The sequence below is a fragment of the Chenopodium album genome, chromosome 13 (genome assembly GCF_948465745.1).
Source record: "Chenopodium album chromosome 13, dcCheAlbu1.1, whole genome shotgun sequence".
Classification (NCBI taxonomy): Eukaryota; Viridiplantae; Streptophyta; class Magnoliopsida; order Caryophyllales; family Amaranthaceae; genus Chenopodium; species Chenopodium album.
This window is the reverse complement of record NC_137846.1, coordinates 4,716,155-4,740,699: the sequence shown is the minus strand read 5'-3', so window position 1 is coordinate 4,740,699 and position 24,545 is coordinate 4,716,155. Positions and strand designations below refer to the sequence as shown.

Here is a 24,545-nt window from a genome sequence, read left to right as displayed (position 1 = left end):
GTTTGATAAACATGTCTAGTATGAAAAACCTCTCCCCCCCTCCCCCTACTTGCAATGAACTTAGTATCAAAAAAATCAAAAGATACACTACACGACAAAGTTTGAAGTCAATCATTCCTTTGTTAGTGTATTTTAAAGCTTATGAGTACAATGTCATTGCCTTTCAATTATTGTAGTTTGAACTTAATCAATCCTGACTTTATTTGGGATATACTCTATAACTAGCTTTGAACTCGATGCATAGAACCAATAGGGTTTTAAAAAGGAAGAATATACTGCTGTGATATCATTATTTGTAATAATCTTTCAAAATAACCTAATTTTGTTTGTTTAGGCATCTACTACAAACTACATACACAAATGATCTTCTTTTGAAGTATATTTCAAGTTCTTTTCAATTGTGTGAAATTTATATACTTTGCATTATGTACAAAAAGATTATGCTTAAATGCTTAATGTACATTATTTTTCAAGGAGAATAATTTACATATTATAACCATAGTCATTTATTGAAAAATCACAAGTTACATGTATTTATTCTTTTGAATAAATTAATAATCTACACTATGTATAATATTTTTTCAAAATAAAATCTATATACGAAGTGTCTACTATATTTAATTATTCGTTAAACTCTATTTTAAAAAAAAAAACCGGCATGACAATTAAAGGCATTTTCAATGTACGTAACACAATTTTTTGTTATTTAAGACTTTGAGAGAAATTTGTCAATATATATATATATATATATAATGACAACACAATGTAGATCATTGGGAGAAAATGATCTACTTTCTAACAATACACTACACCAACTAAGAGCTAACCAAGCAATTATTAAACAAGACATTAAATTTTTTTATATCTATTAATCTATATGAAAGGCGACAACTTCATGGTTATCAACTCGATCAGTTGAAGGTTTACAACTTTACATGTATGTGGCGTTGTGACAGATTGATCATACATATTTTTGCAGAAATTGTTTTCTTGTCAACATAATTGGACACTGATAAAGTATTAGCTAACACATCTATGGTGAGGCAAATTGGGCAATTGACTAGATAGCTAATGTTGGATGGCTATTTCAATAGTATGGGCATAGTACCTTTTAACAACAACTAGTTATTGACCCGAGCGATGCCCCGGATCATCATAAATTATAAGTTTGATTAAATTAATTTAGAAGAGTTAATGTTGAACAATATTAATAACTAAATGAAAATGTAATAAGAGGTCAATATGAAAAGTTTTTCAATTAAATTAAACACTATTGTATTATATAGCATTAAACTTAGACCAATGAAGAGTTTTTGTTAAAAAGACTAAACATTAATACAATTCAATATGATGAGAGAAGAGGGATGACACATAGGATGACATGTAGTGCATATGTGACATATGAGTGACACATGTCGTTAGCATGTTGTCCCCATGAGTTTTAATAATATTATAGATTTCTATTCTTGTTTTTAGTGCATTAGAAATTCACCTTATATCGTGAGGATAGTCTCATTTTCTTATCTTTATATGGAGTAATCACTAAGAACTAACCCAAGCCAGTTGGTTTTCAGTGAAACACCTTTCTATCCTAGCACGTTTAAGATAGAACTACTATACATGAATAGTAATACAAAAAATACGACTTTAAACTTGGAAATACGATCATCATCCTTCTCCAAACACACTCACCCCTGCAAACTTTAGTTGTCATGGTCGGTTCATGAATCATCCTCATTTCTCATTCTTTTTTATACAAACTATACAATATAATTAATATAAACTATACTAGTATAAAGACTTTAAACCGCCCTATCTATAACACATTGGTGTTCCACTATAACTCTAATTAAATCCCACTAAAAAAAAATAAAAAAAATAAAACACTTTTTGACAATATATATATCCTCTATCTATTTCATGATTTCTACCAACTTGCATTGCAAACTCGTGCTCCTACTTGTTTAAATCATACATACACAAAAAACCCTCTCAAACTTTCAACTTTCTTTTTACTTCCCATATTGTGGGGGGATACCCTACTTCAAACTTGTTACTTTGCCCTATAGTCTAAGGGTTACTAGTTACTACCCATCTTTTTTAACCTCCTTTGCTTCTTCTATAAATAAGTCCGATAGATCAATAATAATTTACAACATATTCATCATAACCTAAGCCGGTTTCTAAATCCCCAAAAAAAAAACACAAGTTAACGTTACAGTTTTGATATGGCTTATATTATTAAAGTGTCTATGTTTTTAACTATGTTCTCCTTGTGTTCTATATTTAGCTTAATCCAAGGAAGAATTTTAACGTCGATGCCTTTGAATGAACCTTATAAAAACTCCCAAATTTCAATGCCACCTTCTCAAGCTCCAAATGTTAATAGCCCTAAGCCTCCTAGCTACATAGATGCTAGTCCTGCTCCTTCACCTAGTTATGTTAACCGTGGTAGTAGTAGTAATAGTACTATAGTTCAAGCGAATGTATTTGATGTTCGTTCGTATGGGGCTATTGGTGATGGCTTAACAGACGATACATTAGCCTTCAAATCAGCTTGGGATGCTGCTTGCCAAGTCGACAATGCAAAGGTTGTTGCACCTCGAGGATTTTCCTTCATGCTTCAACCTTTGGTTTTCACCGGACCTTGCAAAAGCGCTGTTGTGTTTCAGGTATTTATTAACTATTTCTAAATCTACACCAACGTAACGTCTAGTAACCAACATGTATATTTTGTTCATATACTACTAACATTTGAAACTTAATGTCATTTTGATGTGTATGTAGTTTGTTTGACTATCATGTGCATATGATTTCTTTGCTCATGTGCTTGTACTTACCTTGTATGAGCGCATGGGCTACAGAATGATCTATGTTGTAACTTGCAAAGTACAACCTCTCGATAAAAGTTACAGAAAGACAAAATGTTGTCATACACCCTATCTCGACATGTTCTTTGTTTTAATTTGGTGCCCCAATTTACAAGTATATAATATATACAAGTATATTGCTTCAACATATATTATGGCAAAAAAGCAAAACGACCAATAGAATGTTTCTATAAGTAAACCTTTCTAAAAAGCTAAAAAAGGGAAGAAAAGCTACAACTATAAGACAAACTTCTAGTTAAGGTCCTAATTTAAGTCCTAACTTTACATATAAAAAAATTATCCTCTAAGATTACGTGGTTCCTCTAAGTTATTAACCAACAAAGAGGGTTAAGAAAAATATTTTTGCTTTAGAAAAACTTAAATATACTCGTAAATTCGTATTTATTAATTTATTTATGTTATTGTGTAGCTCGAAGGAACAATAATGCCACCAGATGGACCAGAATCATGGCCTAAAAATAGCAGCAAAAGACAATGGCTAATCTTTTATAGAATACATGGATTAACACTTCAAGGTGGTGGTCTTATTGATGGAAGAGGAGATAAGTGGTGGAATCTCCCTTGTAAACCTCATAAGGTGCTTAACTTTAACTAACAATCTTATTGAATTTTCTTTTTCATTTCATTAATTAGTTATTTGATTAAGTAATAGTACTTAAATTGATTGTATACATACACCAATCCTAAGCTTAACAAATTGTATTAATATTTTAACTTCAATTGATGCAGGGTATCAATGGGACTACATTGCCTGGTCCTTGTGATAGTCCAGTGGTAAGTTATAATTAATTTCGAACATAGAGAGTATATATCCGATCTCTAACAAGCTAAGGGTGTCAAATGTCCATGCATGATAAATTATTACTTATAAAAATAACTGGTTTACAGGCCATAAGATTCTTTGGGAGCACAAATCTAACGTTGAGAGGGCTAAGAATCATGAACAGTCCACAATTCCATATTCGTGTAGATTCATGTCAAAATGTGAGTGTGGATTCTCTTGTCATTAAATCTCCAGGCAATAGCCCTAACACTGATGGAATCCATGTTGAGAATACAAATGACGTCACCATTCACAATTCAGTCATCTCTAATGGTAATTTTTTTTACACCAAGTATTTATTTTTTGTGTGATAATCTATTTCTTTAACATTTCATTAATTATGATTCATGTTGGTTTTTTCGGCTAATTCAGGTGATGATTGTATATCTATTGGAGCTAACACTCATAATTTAGATATCAGAAATGTTACGTGTGGTCCTAGTCATGGAATAAGGTACTATAACATATATATTTTTTTAGTTTGACAATATAATTCGTTTGAAAAAAAAAATGTTATGTTCAATCAAAATAAGTTTTAATCCGAGAATATGACCTAATAAGTCTCAATTTTGTTTTATCACGTAGCATTGGTAGCCTAGGAGTCCATAATTCCAAGGCGTGTGTATCCAACATTACGGTTAGCAATTGTATGATCAAGCACTCCGACAACGGGGTCCGGATCAAGACATGGCAAGGCGGGTTCGGATCAGTAACCGGAGTGACCTTCGAAGCGATCCATATGGACACGGTCCGTAACCCAATTATAATAGACCAATACTATTGCCTCTCAACCAATTGCTCTAACCAAACTGCAGCTATTTCAATAAGTGACATCTCCTATTCCAATATCAAGGGCACTTATGACCCACGGACCCCTCCGGTCCACTTGGCTTGTAGCGATGCGGTTCCTTGCACCAACATCACGGTGTCGGGTTTAGAACTCTTACCCGCGGCCACAGCCACCACGACTATGACAACGGGTCACAAGCGTAAGATGGAACCCTTTTGTTGGAATGCTTATGGGAGTAATGTAGGAGATTTGACTACTCCCCCTATTTATTGCTTGTTGGAGGGTTTGCCATATTTAGACGTGGGTAGTGATGTTGGACAATGTTAGGCTTGAGGGTTATACCGTATATTGTACATGAAAGTAAAGTCGTCTTAACAAGTAAGGATGTATTGAGTATGTATATCTCTTTTCTAGCCGGAAATAATAAGGCGGAGAGGGAATTATTAACAGTTGTTAGATTTCATATAAATTTCACTATGTATTGCTTTTTAATCGGTTGCTAAGGTGATATTATAACCTTATCACGAAGTATGTATCAATTTTCAACGTGAATGGTAAATCGATAATTATGTTTTATTCCAAATTTCCAATGCATACATGAAAATATGATAAATGTTATGATTACATACTCCATAATCCTGTATTAGTAAATTTTTTTGCCCCTCCATACCCCCACTAAGTACCAATAACGTTCATATGATCAGCAAAATGAAGGGAAAATATATGCTTCTTTTGATGTGCACGCACCAACTGTATTTCTCTGTTTGATAAGCCACCGTTTCTGTTCATTGATACAACTATAGAAGAAATTATAGTACTAGTAAAATAAAAGTGACTTTTGTTACTAAGCACATAACATTCTTTTCGACTGATTTTTAAATTATAATCATTTACTTTTCAATTTATGGACTTATCTAAACTTATTTTTTATAAGGTTAATTGAACAAATCTTATACGAGTACTTAATTACCATAATATACTATTCCCTCATTTTATTAAATGTCCTGTTTACACTTTTAATAAATTCCACTTCGAACAAGTGTTTTATACATAAGAAAAAAACATATGAAGTAATTATGTAAACTCTTGTTATACCGTCTTAATTTTTGGTGCAAATGAGAGGCTAGGCCTCAGAAAATTATTAGACACAAAAGATTACACCAAAGAGATAAAATTTGGCACATCCTCCCTTACAACATAATTATGTAGAATATGACTTAAAGGAGGGGTTTAAATCAACTCGAGTTGTTATTTTAATTAACTCGTGCTTAATCTCTACTTGCCAAGTTGAATTTGCAATTAATTTCTTGCAACTTGTAATATTATGTACACATTCACCTCCATATGTTTTTGAGCCTTCTTATTCAATCACCACAACTTGATTGTTCATTCTAACTTGTAGCTTTGATACACCCATCCTTGCTACCAATTTTACCTCATATTAAATTTTACTTTAGGCTCGGATTTAAAAGAAAATTAGAGATCCAAGAATGAGAAAGCATGCTCAATCTCAATGTATAGAACTCAAATATAACTTTCAACTAGATTTGTGCCCTTGCGATGCACGGTATTGATAATCTTTTTTCATATAATTAATTTGTGATATAATATAAAAATGAGGCAACTCATGTGAAATTAACAAATGCAATGCATATAAGAGAAATTAAAGAGTAAGGCAAAGATTTTTAACAGATTGTAGGTCAAAGGGATTAATGATGGAATATCCATGTCAAAGATGGGATTGTTTCTGGAATTTCAAAAGTTGAGATTGTTTATGAAAGACACACTAACGGTAGGATTATAGTTTTCATTTTTCCAAAAAAATATTATTGTTGATTAGTTTTTTTTTTAATTAATATATTTAAAAATAGTATACATTATGTTACATTAGTAATGCATGTTATTAACAATGAAACTATACAATGTAAATGTTGTATGTCTTTTTATTAATAAATTAATTTCGTTAGAAAAAAAAAAAAAAAAAACCTATACAATATACTTCCAAAAATAAGCTGAGTAGAATAAATCTTTTTTTTACAAAAACTTAAACCTGACATCAAATACTTTATTAGTGGGAAATTTTTTAATGATAGTTTGACATATGCCCAAAACGATCGATGTAAGCATGACCTATTTTAGTAAAAATTAATAGCTTTATTTTTAATAGAAATATTTAAAAGAAAATTAACTCAATTATATTGGTTCATAAGATTTCAAATCAACACCGATATAAATTTTTTTTTTTCATTGAACCTCGCTGTGCAACTGTATATATGAAAAGTTAGTAAAAGTAAATGAAATCAGTCATAAAGTAAATAAAATTGCCTTAAAAGTTAAAAAAACTGGAAAAAAAAAAGTTTTAAAATTCGCAAAATTACGAAAATGCCATTAATGAATGTTGGTGAGATGTGAGCCGTCGGATGTAGCGTGATTAAAGGCTGAGATTGGTTCCTAGTTCCTATTATTCACCTTGGTTCTCACATTATCTCAATTATATATATATATATATATATATATATATATATATATATATATATATATATATATATATATATATATATATATATATATATATATATATATATATATATATTAAAGGTCTCAAAATTTTGTGTAACTATTTTAAGTAATTAGAACACGAAATATTAAGAAATACAATCATTATAAAGATAATATATAAGATTAGAATATTATTATAGTTGTATTATATAAATATTCCTAAAATAAAATTTTTTTGCTAAAAAGGAAAAGGGAGTTTTGGAGGGAAAAAATAATAGTAGAAAGTGACACATGTTATTGCTGGTGTCTGTTTAATGTTGTGTTATTGATATTATGTTATTGATACGTCATGCTCGATATTTACTGATAATTAAAAATATTATTAACGCAAAAAAAATAATAATAATTATTATAATAAGTTATGTTACTGATATTATGTTATTGATACGTCATGCTCGGCATAATGTTGTTCGAGACACACTTGTTGATATTTGCTACAGATCTGGGATTCCAGCATGAAAGGAGGTTGACATAGGATTGTCTGGAGGGAATGACGGGGCCCTCAGACCTGCCGATGTGTTACTTTATTCATGGGATCGTGGTCGTGATGTATGTATCGATTTCACTGGGTCTTCTCCTTTGACACAGATAGGGCTATCTGACTTTTTTCCTGGACGGGTTGTGGCTGATGCGGCTCATCGGAAGCAGGTTAAGTATGAAGCTCGTTGTCAGGCGATTGGCTATGGTTTCATTCCCTTCTCCTTTTCTTCGCTTGGAGAATTAGAGAAGGAAGCTGTTGCGTTGCTGAAGCGGATTCAGAGGTTCTCGACGACGCAAGATATTGGGGTTCGTGCTGCAGCTCACATCTTCACTAGGGTAGGCTTTGCTATAGCTAGAGGAGTAGGGGCCCAAATTGCATCTCGGTTTCCCACTAATTTATTGTAGGTTGTATGACTTTTGTTTTTGAGGCAGAAGTTACTTTTAGGCGTATGGGGATTTGGTTATGTGGAGTTTGCTATAAAACGCACACGTTTCGTTCTAAGTGTCGTCATGATAGGGATGAGGATGTTTCGCCCCCTGATGAAGGAGATGGTATTGTTCGTTTTGTGCTTCATAATTTCACCAAGCCGCAAGCTCCTTCTTCTCCTGCTCGAGATGGTATTGGTCATGTGGATGGTGAGGGGCGAGATCATAACGGTGGTTTTGATGTGGCTCTCCTTGATTGTTTTTTCTCTAAGGGGTTTCGCACTGTTAAGTCTATCCCTCCCAAGTGTCGTTTGGGGTTTTCTCGGGTTCTGAAAGGTGCTCTTGATAAGGTGATCTCTAAGCCTGATGACATTTCTAATTGGGTCTCTTTGTTGGTGTTACCTCTTTGCATCCTTAAAATCTTTCGCCCTCGGAGTAGTCGTGAGTCTCCCTCGGTCTGCGGTAAGACGTCGGCATCAGGAAGAGAGTATTTCCCGTGCTATTTGTTCTTGGAATGTAGCGGGTGGTAATTTGCAGCTTGTGAGGGAAATTTTGGCGGAGGAATCTCCTACTTTGTCGGTGGTTGATGATGAGGACATTGATTTGGAGGAGCGTAATATAAAGCAGTGTCGTAGGAAGATTTGCGATGGCCATTACACTGCTGCAGTTCGGGTTCTTTCTTCTTCAGGCGTTGCTCCTTATAATGACGCCACTCTTGCGGATTTACAGTCCAAGCACCCTTCATCTCCAGCTCCATCCTTGCCTGATATACCTATTGATCACCTTCATCTCGTAACGACTTCTGCTGTTGTTTTGGATCGGATTAAGAGCTTCCCCCGTGGCACATCATGTGGTAGGGATGGTTTGCGTGCTCAACATCTTATGGATTGCTTAAGTGGTGCAGCTGTGGCAGTCTCAGATGAGTTGGTTGACTCTATTACCGGGGTGGTTAATCTCTTTCTAGCTGGAAGATGTCCTATGGAATTAGGAGAGTACATTGCTAGTGCTCCTCTTACGCCACTTGTCAAGCCCGGTGGTGGAATCCGTCCTATTGCTGTGGGTACGGTTTGGCGGCGTCTCGTTTCGAAGGTGGGTGCTGTTATGGTTGGTCAGTCTTTAGGGAGTTACTTTGATGGCCTTCAATTTGGTGTTGGGGTTTCTTCAGGTGGTGAGGCAATTCTTCATGCGGTGAATCGGTTAATTGAGGATCGTGGTTCTGATGTGGGTCTATCTATGTTGTTGGTGGATTTTCAAAATGCCTTCAATCTGGTTGATCGTTCGGTCATGTTAAGTGAGGTACGTCGCCGTTGTCCAGGCATTTCGCGATGGGTTGAATTCTGCTATTCTAATCCAGCCAGGTTGTACTATGGGGACCAAACCTTATGGTCATCTCAAGGGGTGCAGCAGGGTGATCCCCTTGGTCCTTTGCTTTTTTCTTTGGTTTTACAACCTCTGGTGTGTAAAATTAGAGAGACTTTTGATGTATGTCTTCAGGCTTGGTATTTAGATGACGGCACAATTATTGGAGACACTTTGGTGGTGGGGCAAGTTCTGCAGTTGATTATGGAGGAAGGACCTCGTTCTGGGTTATGTCTTAACGTGGAAAAAACTGAAGTTTTCTGGCCTACGGAAGACCCTCGAAGCAGGCTGGTGGGTGTCTTTCCGCCTAATATTGCTCGACCTTTGCGTGGTGTTAGGTTGCTTGGAGGTCCCGCTAGTTCCGATTCTGGTTTCTGTGGTGAGCTTGTGATGCAAAGGGTGACCAAGACCATTGCCCTTATGGATAAGGTCGCTATGCTAGATGATCCTCAGTGTGAACTGTTGTTACTTAGGGCATGTACTGGAGTTTCAAAACTCTACTTTGCATTACGTACTTGTCCTCCTAGTACTTTTGAGGTAGCTCAGCGCACTTTTGATGGAGCTCTTCGATCTTCCTTGGAGCGTATTGTTACCGCTTCGGGGCCTGGGTTTGGTGATTGGCAGTGGCGGCTTGCCACCTTACCATTTGCGTTTGGAGGGCTTGGTGTTTATTCTGCAGGTGATGTTCGTCACTATGCTTTTCTTGCTTCTCGGTTGCAGTCTGCTAGGTTGCAGACACAACTTCTTCGGCATACTGGCATTGTTGGTCTTGGACGTGCCTTTGAGGATGCGTTGTGTCTGTTTAATGGAACAGTGGAGTCTGACATTTTGAGTAATCCGAGTGAGGTCGCTGCCCCTAAACTCATGAAGAAATTGGCAGATATGTATTTCACAAAGATTACCGCTTCTGCAGAATCTGCTTATTCTTTAACTCCTCGACAATCAGCATTGTGGAAATCACAGCAGGGTGATCACACCTCTGCTTGGCTCCGGGCGGTTCCTATTTCGGGGTTGGGTCAGACGATGAACGCCAAGACTTATCGCTGTGTGTTGTCCTATCGGTTGGGTGTTCCATTGTTCTCTATCTCGACGTCGTGCTCTGCTTGTTCGAGGGTTTTTGCTGGAGATATTTTCGGTGATCACGCGGTGTCTTGTGCTGGTATTGTGGGTATTAAACATCGGCATAATGTTGTTCGGGATACCCTTGTTGATGTTTGTTATCGTTCTGGGATTTCAGCGAGAAAAAAGGTTGACATTGGGTTGGCTGGAGGGAACGACGAGGCCCTCAGACCTGCGGATGTGTTACTTTATTCATGGGATCGTGGTCGCGATGTCTGTATTGATTTGACAGGGTCTTCTCCTTTGACACAGTCAGGGCTATCTGACTTTATTCCTGGGCGAGTTGTGGCTGATGCTGCTCATCGGAAGCGGGTTAAGTATGAAGCTCGATGTCAGGCGATTGGATATGGTTTCATTCCCTTCTCCTTTTCTTCGCTTGGGGAATTAGAGAAGGAGGCTGTTGCGTTACTGAAGCGGATTCAGAGGTTCTCGACGACGCAAGACATTGGGGCTCGTGCTGCAGCTCATATCTTCACTAGGGTAGGATTTGCTATAGCTAGAGGAGTGGGGGCCCAGATTGTATCTCGGCTTCCCACTAATTTATTGTAGGTTGTATGACTTTTGTTTTTGATAATAATAATAAATAAATAAAAATAAAAAAAGAGGTTGAAACAAAAGAAAGAAGAAGTTTACACACAATTCGCAACTCACCATCACCAGTCTCTCTCCTCTCATCTCCTCTCGACTCTCCACCGAAATTGGCCACGATTGTCATTCAAGTCTTGTTTCCTACTACGTGGAACTCGTCTGTTGGAAAATAACCCAACATTTTTATTGCACTGATTTGATTCCCGTTTTTTTTTTTCCTTAGGTAATCAATTTTTGTCTCTTTCCCTTATTTTTCCCAATCATTTTGTATTCATTTTCATCTGGGTTTAATTAGTTGATTGAGTGTTAATTTTCTGTTCTAATTTCTGGGTTTTCATGTTTTAGTGAAGTTTTCCATCATTTTGTATTCATGTTCATCTGGGTTTAATATTTTGATCCTCCTGAATAAAACCCAGAATATAAATCAAGTTTTTAGTAGCTATGATTGTGTTAATTTGCGATGATAAATTCTGGGGTTTTCAAGTTTTTGATTTCTGAAGAATTTTGGGTTTTCTTTTTATTGAATTTGAAACTTTGATTGTTTACTACTAATATCTTATCTCTCTATCTGTAATATTTATTGAAAAGTTTTGAACTTCTAATCAAATTATACTTATACAGTTCATACAATAAAGTGATAAAGTGATAATTTTTTATTTTTAATTTTGGGGAATTTTATTTTACAGTGAATTGTATGTTGCAGATGAACTGGAGAGTTGTGGAGAGCTACAATCAGATATTTGACAGTCAATTATTGTCCTGTTTATGTAATTATTTTCATGATTTTGGGGATTTTGTGACCATATATGATGATAGGTTTGTGAGGGGATAAGTGGATGGAAGAATTGGACATAGGTGTTGGATAGGTTACACAATTGCCTGATGTACAAACAAATTCTCGGTGTATTCGGGATTTTAATGAAGTTGAGACTGATTTGGGTGTTTTAGGTAAGAAAATAGGAAGCATGAATATTGAGGAGTTTATTAAAAATGATTGGAACCCTGAAATCCATCAGGCTGCTGGTGTAGAGGGAAGAAATAATGGTTCATCGATTAGGTCGTTACAAGGTCAGGGAAGCCTACGTTTGTCGAGGACTGTTAGTGAGAAGATTGTTGATGAGGTGTGGAGAGAGATACAACAAGAGGATAGGATTAAAGGCGGTAGTCAGGGAGTAAAGAGAGAGCCTTCAATGGGTGAAATGACTTTAGAAGCCTTCTTGGCTAAAGCGGAAGCCATGGATGTAACTGCTTTAAGTCCTGTGATGCCTATGCCTTTAGATATGGATGATACTACACAATGTTTCTCACAACAAATGGGTTTATCCCCGGCTCCTTCAATTGACACAATATCTGATACACCAATTGAAGGGCCGGGAAGGATTTCCTCAAATCCAATGGAGAGGGGCATTGAAAAGAGGCTGAAGAGGAAAATTAAAAACAGGGAATCTGCTGCTCGTTCTCGTGCCAGAAAACAGGTTAATCTAATTATTGTTTTCTGTTTAAAAGTATTTTGATTCTATTCTGCCAATCTTAATTAATCTTCACTTTTCCTCAAAAAAATAAATAAATAAATAATCTTCACTTTCTTGTATCTTTATGTACCTTCAGGCTTACCATAATGAGTTGGTCAGCAAGGTTTCACTGCTTGAGGAGAAAAACATGAGGCTTAAGAAAGAGAAGGTGATTATAGTTCTTGTACTTTTAACTCTTCTAGTTTTGTATTGCCATTGGCCTCTTTGTCTTATGTCCGGTTATGGGTGGTTTGCATGCTTTCTTTATCTTTTTTGCATAAGTTATTTTAACTTGTAATGTTTGATTGCCGCAATTTGTGTTTGTCAAGGTAGTAGCTTTTGTTGTACAGGATTCACGCCCAAACTTATAGTATGATACTGATAGCATATTAGCATTGCTTAATACAAACCTATCCATTTAGATTTATTATGATTATTTTAGTAATAGCCTAAGCTCTTATATTCATATTATATACCCTATTGTATGTAGTCTTAGTTGAATTACTATCTCCACTCTTGTTGGTGTTTACTTCATGCAGCAAGTGGTTGTTATTCTTTGCCCTGGCTTTCTCTTTTTGGAATAAAAAATATTCATTCCCAAAATAGAGTTATGTGCAACTAAAGCCAGATTACCAGGTTCCAACTCACACATGCCCTTACATAAGCTGGGAATAAATCAAAATTCCTCTCTAGCTCTGACAATGTTTCTATACCTCATTCTTTGCTTTTCAAAAGATATCCAGAATGACCACTCTACCTATCTCTTACTAGTTACTAGGATTCTAGAACACTAGATTGCTCATCTCATTTAGCATCACCTGAAACAGCTGCATTGAAGCTTGTTTTCACTGTCAGAACCATAGGCTTCTTTCCCTTTATATGATTGTGTAAGTAGTCAATAATGTGTTCTCTACAGAAATTTACACAAGGGATCTTGTGGCATACACAATCACACGTATGACCATCCAGAGGTCACAGACCCCTCATTGAAGTTAAAAAGATGATTGTAGTCCATCACTTGTTTTTTGCACAACATACAAATACTTGACTTCGGCTGAATCCCCATCTTGAGCAATTTGTCCTAAATTGGCAGTTTTGTTAACTATAAACCCAACTCTTCTGATCTAGATGATAGAAACCTTGCAATTTTGGTCCAGGTCATGTATCACAAGCACATAGTGACATAGAAGGCTAATATACCCAACTTCATTGAATGATGGTGAATGGTGACATACCTAATCCTGTTCTTTGAATGAATCTCTTGTGGTTCCTTTTTGGGGGTGAAGGTTGCATTGGATTCAGGCAAGATCATTTAAGATAAGTGTATGGATGATTGTGGTTCCTATTGTACTGAGGAAACTGATTATCGTTCCTTTTATGGGTGTTTTGATTGTGATGATTGCCCAGTCTAATAGAAGCTAGGATAACTCATGTCTTAGAGATTCAGTCTGTATAATTGATGGGTTTTTTTAGTGATTTATTAAGATGTTGAGATGTTCAGTCTATACATGGGGGTTCTGTTCCGGTCAGATTCAGTAGAAAATTCTGTCATTGCTGGCAAGTGACAACACTCGACAACCTTAAGTCTCAATAAGTGTTAAGAATGTTTATCAGCCTTTAGGTAGCAATATTTAGCTAAATTAGTGGTTTTTTTTGGTGGTGTGTCTCTTTGGTTATATGAAGGTTGATAAGCAAGAAAAAAACCTCTTTGGGAAAATGTGGGTTTAGACTTATCAGATGAAAAAGAATAATCCACGATATGTGATGATGATTTGCTTGAAGAAAAGAAGTGAAATATAAATTTTGATATTTTGGAGTTGACTACCTATTATGAGGGTGGTCTTTAGTAGGGTTTCCTAAGCAACAACACGTTACATTTGGAGTTGGTTTTCACTTGTCAGGCTAACTGCTGCTTAGAGACCACGGGTGTGATGAATGCTTTTGAACTTGTCAAGGACTCAAGGGAGTGTTTTATCTTGAGTCATATCCCATTGTTGGAAGTGTATTGTTGCCAAATATCAAGGTTGTGTTTCTAGGTAAAGGCTACAAGTGTAGATGTGTAGAGGTGAGTTTTCTTGTTTGGCAATTGGGTTGCTGGAAGGAAATGTCTGTGAGGAAAATACTTCTATTCTCTTGCTTCTCCTTTGTTTCATCTTACATACTAGAATTATGAAGTGGATTAAGTTGTGAGACATCTTTGAGGAGTGTGAAGCATGGAGATGGACTTTCTTAGTGAATAGCAAGTGAATGAAGGCTTAGTGAGTGAATAGTGCAATTGCTGGAGATTGTTTTTGTTCTAAATCCCGAGGAACATGTGGGCATTGAGGATGATACTTTAAGCAATTGCTTGTCTTCTAGAAAATGGGAATTCACTTTTAAAGACTTGTGGGCTTGTGGCTATTGCATCTTTAGTTGGATTTGGTGTGTTGATCAAAAGCGTAATGAGTTTAGTTCATGGACTGATGGTGTATATGGGAATGTGGTTGTGGCAGGGGTAGGAAAGGGGAAGACTGAGAATTGAGGATGGTGGATTTGTTGGTGAATGTGGCTGTAGCAAAGTAGGAACTGAGAGAAGGGGAGAGAATGTTATTATCTGGTTCTAAATTTAATCTTGAGAACTTAAAATTATTTTTAGTTTAACAATAGTTAAAGCTATTTTGAGATGACTATAGATAATATGTAATATTATTGTTATGTTTTTCCTTTTTTTTTTTTGGTAGTCAATCTGCTTAGCTTGTACGCTCCTACAGGTGGGACCGTGATGGTGTGCATCAGTCACAACATGACATTGCTAGTTCGTGTTGGCATTCTTGTAGCTCTTTTTCTTTGTAGTTTGTGTTTAGCTGTTGATAAAAAAACGAAAAAAAAGGGGTTAAGGGTTGGCTTTTCTAGGATTGGTTTTGATAATTGTTTAATACTCACATGGAACGCTAAATTATTGCTTTGCATGATACTCTGTATCAAGTATCAATCTATTAGGAAGTGACAGTTTATCACATTCTGTCCAGCCCAATGGTCTTAGTGGATGGTATATTTGAAAATGCTTCACTAGAACCCCCCCCCCCCCCTCTCTCCCCAAAAAAGATAATTCTTTCTATTTTTTCTTCTGAAAGACGAAAAGTAATGAGTTTGTGCAATGGGGAAAAAAAACAAACAAAACAAAAACTTGTGTGACAAATCTACAGAACTTTAAAAACCTTGGTATAGTATCTTTTGATGATTTTGTTCCTGCTTTGGAACTCTTCATGATTAAGTGTATGGGTAATCCTCTTATCAGAAAGACTCCCCATGGCTAAGGATGCTAATATTTCTTAAGTGGAAGCTTAAATAAGAATTCTGATTTGAGCATGAGCGCTTTGATGCTATCTTGCAATAATTTCTAAAATCTTAAGCAATTGCAATAATATTCTTCCCTTAAATTCATGAAATCATAATCGAAGTGTAGTCCAATTGTTCAGATTGATTTGTTTGGGTGTGAGTATGTAGGAACAAAATGGGACTTTATAGGATTTTTTTTCGTCAACTTTGTTAATGTCCTAGTATTGGTTACTTGATTTTGGAGCTAACATGTTACCTTTTCTATTCTGGTAATCTTCGTGTATAGAGATTAGAGAATTTAATTTTTAGAGACTATGTTGTCTGCCTTTGTCTTCAGTTACGTCATGAGGCTATTTGATGAAACAGGTTTGATTTTGCTTTCTTTTTATGTATTTAGGACTTACATTTCTTTATCTTTCAGACATTCACTTTCATCTTTCCTATTTTATGCTCCTCCTTCCCTCTTCTCTTTGGTTGTGCTCTTTCCGTTTCAGAGTTCTGATAGTTTTGACTTTTGACTTCCTTTGCAGGAACTGGAGAGCCGTTTGTCTGTTGAAGTGTCTAATGAACCAAGGTATCAGCTAAGGAGAACCAGCTCAGCCGTTTTTTAATGAGTCTGTAAAGATTTTGTAGGTTAGGCCTCTGGCGCTTTCAGTTTAGTTTATGTATTGTTAATGTTGCAATCACTTGTCCCCATGAAATCACTCCCTATGTCTTGTTAGACAATCTTGCTTCTTGATTAAACTATAGCTCATCTTTCTGTATAATTATGAATTTTTATATTTTGAATAAAAAAAATTATAGTAATGTGATATTCTGTTATAATCTTATTAATGTATGTAGTATATTTTTAAAATACGAGTATCAACTTTTATCTATTCATAATTAAACATACTTGTATTAATGATTGAAATCATACATTAACACGTGAAAATAAAAATGATGCAATTAAATGAAAGCCAAGGAATTGGTTGTTGGTTTGACATTCTAATTCATCGGAAGTCTAATTTCCTAGGAAGTGAGAATTGGAGAGATTGATTGTCGACATGAGCATAAGAAATTTCCTAGCAAAGTTCTACTTCCCACAAAATAAGTTAAACTTCCCATGAAATTTGAAAACAAATTTTTATGATCTAACAATATTACCTAGAAATTGCAAATACAAGAAAAGTGTAACTTCTCAAAGTGCAACCAAACAACCATGAAGTATTACATATAGAGTCCATAATTGGAAATACAAAAGCGGGAACATAGAGCAGGAACATGTTCAAACACAACACAACTCATACAGAAACTAGTAATGGAAATTTAAAAAGTGCATAGTTTAAGGTCAAGGAGTAAATAGTGATGCCTACTTCAGACCCTATTATCTCTGCAAATTCATCAATTTCTCCTGCGGCTTTGTGTTGATCTCCTCGCTCTTGGCTTCGGTCGTTTCCTTCCAAAAGTTTCCATAAACCAGTCATGATGCCTATCAGTTATGTAGATTTTCCCAATGATAAAACCTACAATAAACCCGCTTGCACATCCCAAAGATCGAATTATCCAGTCAATCAACTCCGAGTCTTCTTCTTTCACTGCTGGCGGTGGTTGTTGAGGAGAGTCTGTGTTTTCACACTTCTCCGACAATGGAAATCCACAGAGTGCTAAGTTACCATCAAAAGAGCTATTATCAAAAGTGTTGAATTGTTCTCCTTGAGGTATCCGTCCCTCAAGACGATTGTGAGATACATTGAAGACCGCAAGAAATGTTAACTCAGTTAATTGTTGTGGGATCTCTCCTGAGAGCATGTTTTGAGAAAGATCTAATGCTTCAAGGTCTATAATATTTGCAAAAGATGATGGGACACCTCCATGAAGTTGATTGTTGGATAAGTTAAGTGCCTGAAGCCCTCTTAGGTTTACAAGAAGAACCGGAATTCCTCCCGTGAAGCTATTGCTTGAGAAATCAATCACCCGAAACACTGTCAATATCTTCGAGTATACTGTTTCACTGCCTTTATTGCTGATGGTGATTATATAGGAGTAAAGTTGATGCAATGTCACAAATATATTTGAACCACTCCTAATGTGTATCTCAATTTCAGAGCTAGATGAATTTAACTGAGCTTGGCTTGTAACTTCCATCGAAAGCCAGTTTCGAAGGTATGTGTAAGGTAAATTACCAGAATGAAAATTATTAGATAGGTCAATTATTCTTAAGCTCCTAAAATGATGACCAGGTTCCGGAGTTGGTATCCTGCCATGAAAATTGTTATGCCTCAAGACAAGAATACTCAACTTGGAAAGACTTCCTAACCATGATGGGAAAGTGTCATTAAGATGATTTTTCCCAACATCAAGTACTTCAAGCATTCCACAATTGGACAACGACTTTGGTAACGGTCCTTTCAATTGATTTTCGCTTAAGTTAATCATCTTCAACTTACAAGCCCTTGTGAATGTTTGAGGAATGGTGCCTTGAAGAAGATTGCCACGCAAATTCAAAACTTGCAGAGAATTACCTAGCCGAGGACCAATACAGGTATGGATCCCACCGCTGAAGTTATTCATGGACAAATCTAAGTATGCAAGAGAACTAGCATTGCAGATTTGCTTCGGGATGTTTCCAGACAACTGATTTCCAGAGGCATGGTAAGCTAGCAAGGACTTTGAAGGAATTAGAAGTTGGCCTTGGAACATATTCCCCTGAATATACAATGCCCCCAAATTATTCCATGGAAGGAAGACTTGAGGTGGCTGTTCAAAGCCCGTTAAAAAGTTGTCACTAAGGTCGAGTTCTGATAGACTGTCTAAGGTTCTGTTCACAAACCATTGCGGTATGGTGCCCACAATGTTGTTTTGTTCGAAGGATAGGAACATTAGATTATCTTGATGATGCAGGAACTGTGGAAATTCTGTTAAGTTGCATGATTGAAGTTCCAGGACAGAAAACTTGGGAAGGGATGAATTGGTGCTTGCATTAGGTAAGAATCTAAGGTTAATATCAGACAAATATAAAATATCTAGATATGGAAGTTTCAGCAAGGTGTCAAACATGGCAACTGAGCCATTGGAAGACAAGAAGAGTGCTTTAAGATTAATCAGCTGAGAAAACGACGGTGGTATCACCGGACCTTGAAACTGATTACCAAGTAGATCTAAGAAGTTTAATTTTGTTAGATTTGCTAGCCAAACTGGAAATGGACCTGTTAGTGAGTTTGAATTAAGATCCAACCAATTGAGTTGAGTAAGGTTTGCTAGAGCAGGTGGGATTTCACCCCATAAACCCGTATTGAGAAGTGCTAGGTGCTCCAGTTTACTGAGCTTAATCAACCAGGAGTTAAATATTTGAGGATAAATCTTAAAACTAAGATCCGAGAGAGTCAAGCTTGTGAGCTTTGTCAAGTTAACTAATGAGGATGGGACTTGTCCGGTGAAACCGGTGTTCAAGATGGTTAACTCAGTCAAGCTGCCAAGATTACCAACGGAATGGGGTAATTCCCCAGAAAATGATGTGCTGCTAAAATCTAAAATTTGAAGAGAGCTATTAGACGAAAACTCTGGAAGAAATCCTTCTAGGTTGACGTTGCCACTCAAATCGACTAGTTCAAGCTCTGGCAACAGTAATATACCTGGTGGAAATCTACCATATAGATTGCACGTAGCAAGGGAGAGAGATTTTAGAGAGGTCAGGTTGGTTAAACTAACAGGCACAGGATATGATATATCAACAACATTAAGATAGAGTCGTGTTAAATGAGTTAAATTACTAACCAACTTCTGAAAACTCAAATCATGCTGAAATTCCAATTTGGAGCCACTTACAGCCGATAGGGAAATATCAAGAATCGAGAGGCTGGATAATTTCAAAATCCCCAATGGAATATGGCCACTGAAATCGGATGAAGAAAGATTGAGCTTTGTTAGTTTGGAAAGGCGCTCAATGGCAGACGGGATTTGAGAAAAGTTGAAGTCATTATCAGACAGATCAAGCACTTGGAGATGATCAAGGCTAAAGAGAGTGCTATTTTGAGGAAATGTGCCGTAAAGGCAGCTGCTACTGAGGTTGAGACTAATCACATGACCTGTCTCCTTGTTACATTTGACACCGTCCCACCTACAACAATCACCAGTACGAAAGCTAGTTCCGTTTTTCACTTGATCATCAAATGATTCATTCAGCCATGTTCTGACCTTTGGATGTGCAAAGGCCGATTTAGATGCAGAACAAGTAACGAGAAAGCTTTGCTTGAACTGAAGCAAGGCTAAGCTCTCTTGATGATGGCATAACTGCTTCGGATACTGCAACGAAGCAGGAACAGAATTGTTAGCAAGAGCGATATTACTAGAATCAAGAGAAAGTAATGATGAAACTAAGAAAATCAAAAAGCATATTGCAGACCACCAAGAAGCCATGGTGTGAACTCAAAAAAAAAAGTAGATTGTTTGAGTGAGCAGTGAATGCTATGGAACTAGACTTCTTATACTAATCAACATTCTATGAGAACATAAGCACAAGGAGTCATTTGTCAAAAAAAAGCACAAGGGGTCAACGCCACTCAATATTCTACCAAATGGGGTAGAAAATTAAGCACAATACCAAGACTTCTTGCCCATCTCAAGTCTATTTCCACATCCATATATTCTACAGAATTTTCTTTTTTTCTTTTTTTGGAGGGCAACTATCTCTATATACTTCCTCCGCGCTCAAACCACTCAGTGTCGATTTGGCTCATTAACAACCCTATCCACAGCCCACTCAATCACACGAGTAATTACACTTGTGTTCATGGTATAATAATGTTCATTAATAAGTCATGTAGGCAAGTAGGAACGTAGGATACACATATGAATATCTTATAGCATCCATGGAGTTAATTCATTGAGAATTCTATGCAAGCAGAAGCAACAAACAAGGACAGTCATGCACACATCACCTGATCGAGATACCATCACACACCTAGAAAATTTGTTTTCAATGGTAGAAAGTAGAAGCAACCTATAAAGTCCTGGCTAATTTGTTTAGAAATTAATATCTGTTAACAGTCAATATATATTGGAATAATTGGGGTAAGAAATAGACTTGAGATGGCCAAGAAGATTGAGACACATCAAATGATCAGTAATTCAAAGAAGGTTTTCTCCAACTCCAATACAAGGGAAATCCCAAATAACGGAAAGAATTGGAAAATTAATGGAAGCTCACTCTATAGTCTATCCCTCCCCTTCCATTCCTTCCCCTTCTTTACTTTCCTCCCTTCCCTTTCCCTTCATTAATGCTATCCAAATATAGTGTAAAAGACCCTTAATGGTAGCTAGGTCATTCTATAATTACCTAAGTATCATCAGAAATTTACAATCAACAAAGTCTAGATTACAAGGAAGTGAAGCCTGGAGTCATAGACAAATTACAAATTACAAACAATTATCTATAGACCAATCAAATTTGTCACAAATTTTAATGTAAAGAATATGGAAGGATGAACATACACGTGGCTTCTATGTAGAGTACAATTATGCCTCAGAACTAAAGGAGCAATTGGGTAAGTTTTATATTAATAGCCTTAGCCACTAGCCAGCAATATACTTCTTCTGATATGTATTTTTATACTTACAAGAATCACAACTGCAGAGCATCCTTAATCAAGATGCAGTTCTCATTTCCTACATGACAGAGAATAAAAAATATGTTCCCCAAATCCAACAGCCACCATGTTTTGTGTGATAGAACCAAAAACTGGATCAACTAAAGGCCCAGCAAGTAATAGTCAAAGCAGAATCATTTAGCCATTTTTCAAAAGCCAATTTTTTACTGACTAAAATAGAAGAATAAAAACAATGATCCAAGGACCAGCAGGATATGTAACAAAGTGAGATGCCAGCAAGCCAACATTAGCCTAACAAGGGCAAGTTAAAAACTTAAAACAGAATCACATATAAAAACCATTAAACCAAGTAATTATAGAAAAGCTTAAACACGAAAATGGTAAGCCAGAGTATTTACCATTTGTCTAAGGCTCTACCCAACCATCCTCAGGTGATCTTGTGATTGCAGTTAAGAATGGAAGGTCACCTCAGTTATAGAACATTACCAGAAACTTTGATCAGCAAAAATCCAAAATCTCTCATGATTCGCAATCATCTTAATTATTTTCAACTTCAAGTCATTCTAGGAACTTCTGAAGCAGGCCCTTAGACGAAAAACTTAGCTTATCAGAAGACAAGAGATCAACAAATAATGAGATAGTGTGTGCATCAGCTTGAAACCCTTTGCTAACCATAAGATCACGATAGTATAAGGCCTTGGAAAAGTCATTATTGAGAATATATCCTCTTATGAGAGTATTGTAGGTGATATCATTGGGTAAACAACCATCTTCCTCCATTTTTCTCAGTACTTTATCAGCTTCTTTCATTAATCCCTCCTTGCAGAATCCTTTAGTCATGATATTGTATGTCTTAGAATCAGGCTGTAGACCCTTAGATTGAAGATCACTGAAGAAAACTACTGCGTCTTCAAGTTGCCCAACCTCACATAAGTTGTCCATTAAGATATTGTAAGTAACAGTAGTAGGCTTAATACCTTTATCGTCCATATCTTCAAGTATTGCAACTGCCTCATCAAGTTGTGCACTTTTGCACAAGCCATCAAGCAATGAATTATACGTGACAACATTAGGAGTAACTCCGTAAGCTTGCATATCTGCGAACAACTGGCATGCAGGTTTAAGTCTATTGGATTTACACAAGCCATCAATAAGAGTTGAATAGGTAACAACATCTGGTGTTATCCCTTTCTCAAACATATTTTCTAATATAGTAAGAGCCTTGTCAATGTCTTTGAGTTTGACATAACCATTGATTATAGTACTGAAACTGATAAGATTAGGCTCACAGCCGTTTTGTTTCATAAGGTCAAGTAGCTTTTCTGCATCTTCCATCTGACCACGCAAACAATTACCATCGAGTAAAGCATTGTAAGTTATGATGTTTGGAGCCACACCTTTGTCAGTCATGCACTGCAATGTGGCTTGTGCTTCCTCAACATTACCATCTTTACAAAACATGTCAACCAGAATGCTGTAGGTGTCAACAGTTGGTACTATGTTGCTCTTTAACATCTCAGTCAACACATGCTTAGCCTCTTTTCCACATCCAGAATTGTAGAGGCCTCGAATCAAGGAGTTATAAGTGATAACATTTGGTTTAATGCCCTCCATTTTCATAGTAGAAAACAGGTTCAGAGCCTCTCGCAACAGCCTATCTTTACAAAGACTATCAATAATTGTACTGTATATGACAAGGTTAGGCTTACAATGAGTAGAAGATTGCAGTTTGTTAAGCAAACTGAGAGCACCAGCATTGTCGCCGATCCTACAAAGCCCTTTCACCATAACACCACAGGTTACAATGTCAGGTTGGAAACCTAACTTGACAGTCTTATCCAACAATTGAACAGCTTGAGGGAGCTTATCACTAATGATAAAGCCATTGATTAATGTGTGAAAGAAAATATGATCAGGAGGATAACCAAGCTTAAGGCTTTTACCCAGAAGAGAGAACCCCAAATCAACGCGACCCAAATGGGAGTAAGAATTAGCAAGCATACCCAACGAATGCCTATCAGATCGAATACCCAGTAATTCAAGCTGCCTGAAGAAAGATACAATGGTGGAATGAGGATGAAGGTGTTTCAATTTGGAAATGGCAGTGAATAGCTGACTGAAAACGACAATAGAAGGAAGATGACGCAAAGAGATCAATTGATTAAAGAGAGATTGTGGAAGTTTGAGATCGGAAAACCCTAATTTGCATTGTTCTCTAACAAAATTGAGAAATAGTTTACGGTCTTCAATTGCAATAATTGTTTTACTGGAAAAATGTCGTGAAAAATAAAATTGAGAGATGAAATTGAAAGGGGAATTAATACAAGGAAGAAGAAGAGTTGAAGATTTACCAATGGAAGCAGAATATCTGAAATTAGGAGTAATCTTCATTTGTTGAGTATTGTAAGTTCCAAGTGATTTGCCTTGTAACAGAAAAACACCATTAATGGAGACAGGAAGGTAAATATGGTGTTTTAGCAGCAGCAGCTTTGCAATTAATCGTCATCGTTATTCCTGCTCTTCTATTTCTCTTGATTTTCTGACTTTTGTTTTAATTTTAAATACTCCCTCCATCCCTTTTTTACATGAATCTTGTTAACGAGCGTCTCGGGGCATTAGATAAGGATCGTTATATTAGTTGAAATGGTATTTAATTAGGAATTCATGACAAAATCACGCGTCGTTCGGTGTAATTAATGTTAATTTTACTCTAATATTTGCACTTTAGGGCTTGTTTGGCATCATTTTTGGTTTTTAGTTTTCTGTTTTTTTGAAAACCAAAAACCAAAAACAGGAAACAAGAAAAAGGTGTTTCCACTTTTCTGTTGTCAGTTTTCAAAATTATCATAATTTTAATAATTCTATATTTTTTTATTCATTATGTGACATATATAATACACTTTTAAAAAACAAAAAACCAAAAAACAGAAAACCACAGCGATGCCAAACGAACCCTTAATTATCTTATCTAACGCCCCGGGGGCGCTCATTAGCTTTTGCCTTTTTACATTCCTGTTTGTAAAATTACACGAGAATTAAGGAGGAAAGAATAAAACAAATAACAATAAAAAAACACAATGGGAAGTACAAAAC

The 24,545-nt window shown here is 36.1% G+C and overlaps 4 protein-coding genes across 4 annotated transcripts; 2 read left to right on the top strand and 2 right to left on the bottom strand.

Moving 5' to 3' along the window:
- The first annotated feature begins 2,228 nt into the window (after positions 1-2,228).
- On the top strand, positions 2,229-4,831 carry LOC145575072 (polygalacturonase At1g48100-like). The gene is made up of 6 exons (XM_081632999.1): positions 2,229-2,672; positions 3,301-3,468; positions 3,621-3,665; positions 3,780-3,987; positions 4,087-4,168; positions 4,300-4,831. Exons 1-6 carry the CDS (start codon positions 2,229-2,231, stop codon positions 4,829-4,831), a joined length of 1,479 nt encoding a protein of 492 aa, XP_081489125.1.
- A 6,243-nt stretch (positions 4,832-11,074) lies between these two features.
- Positions 11,075-16,689, top strand: LOC145574335 (ABSCISIC ACID-INSENSITIVE 5-like protein 2). The gene is made up of 4 exons (XM_081632095.1): positions 11,075-11,258; positions 11,739-12,510; positions 12,644-12,715; positions 16,395-16,689. Exons 2-4 carry the CDS (start codon positions 12,001-12,003, stop codon positions 16,473-16,475), a joined length of 663 nt encoding a protein of 220 aa, XP_081488221.1. The 5' UTR covers positions 11,075-11,258; positions 11,739-12,000; the 3' UTR covers positions 16,476-16,689.
- Positions 16,690-17,247: 558 nt separating this feature from the next.
- LOC145575071 (receptor-like protein 7) lies at positions 17,248-20,262 on the bottom strand. The gene has a single exon (XM_081632998.1). It carries the CDS (start codon positions 20,260-20,262, stop codon positions 17,248-17,250), a length of 3,015 nt encoding a protein of 1,004 aa, XP_081489124.1.
- Positions 19,289-23,977, bottom strand: LOC145576049 (uncharacterized). Its single transcript, XM_081633836.1, has 2 exons — positions 21,851-23,977; positions 19,289-20,148 (listed from the first exon to the last, which is right to left on the bottom strand). The coding sequence occupies exon 1, from the start codon at positions 23,841-23,843 to the stop codon at positions 22,011-22,013; it is 1,833 nt and encodes a 610-aa protein (XP_081489962.1). The 5' UTR covers positions 23,844-23,977; the 3' UTR covers positions 19,289-20,148; positions 21,851-22,010.
- Positions 23,978-24,545: the final 568 nt, after the last annotated feature.

Bases quoted from the DNA above. Each gene is read 5' to 3' on its own strand.
- LOC145575071 (XM_081632998.1), bottom strand. From the start codon at position 20,262: ATGGCTTCTTGGTGGTCTGCAATATGCTTTTTGATTTTCTTAGTTTCA.
- LOC145575072 (XM_081632999.1), top strand. From the start codon at position 2,229: ATGGCTTATATTATTAAAGTGTCTATGTTTTTAACTATGTTCTCCTTG. The intron at 3,469-3,620 runs GTGCTTAACTTT...CAATTGATGCAG, and splicing joins TCCCTTGTAAACCTCATAAG to GGTATCAATGGGACTACATT. The intron at 3,666-3,779 runs GTAAGTTATAAT...ACTGGTTTACAG, and splicing joins GTCCTTGTGATAGTCCAGTG to GCCATAAGATTCTTTGGGAG.
- LOC145576049 (XM_081633836.1), bottom strand. From the start codon at position 23,843: ATGAAGATTACTCCTAATTTCAGATATTCTGCTTCCATTGGTAAATCT.
- LOC145574335 (XM_081632095.1), top strand. From the start codon at position 12,001: ATGAATATTGAGGAGTTTATTAAAAATGATTGGAACCCTGAAATCCAT. The intron at 12,511-12,643 runs GTTAATCTAATT...ATGTACCTTCAG, and splicing joins GTTCTCGTGCCAGAAAACAG to GCTTACCATAATGAGTTGGT. The intron at 12,716-16,394 runs GTGATTATAGTT...CTTCCTTTGCAG, and splicing joins TGAGGCTTAAGAAAGAGAAG to GAACTGGAGAGCCGTTTGTC.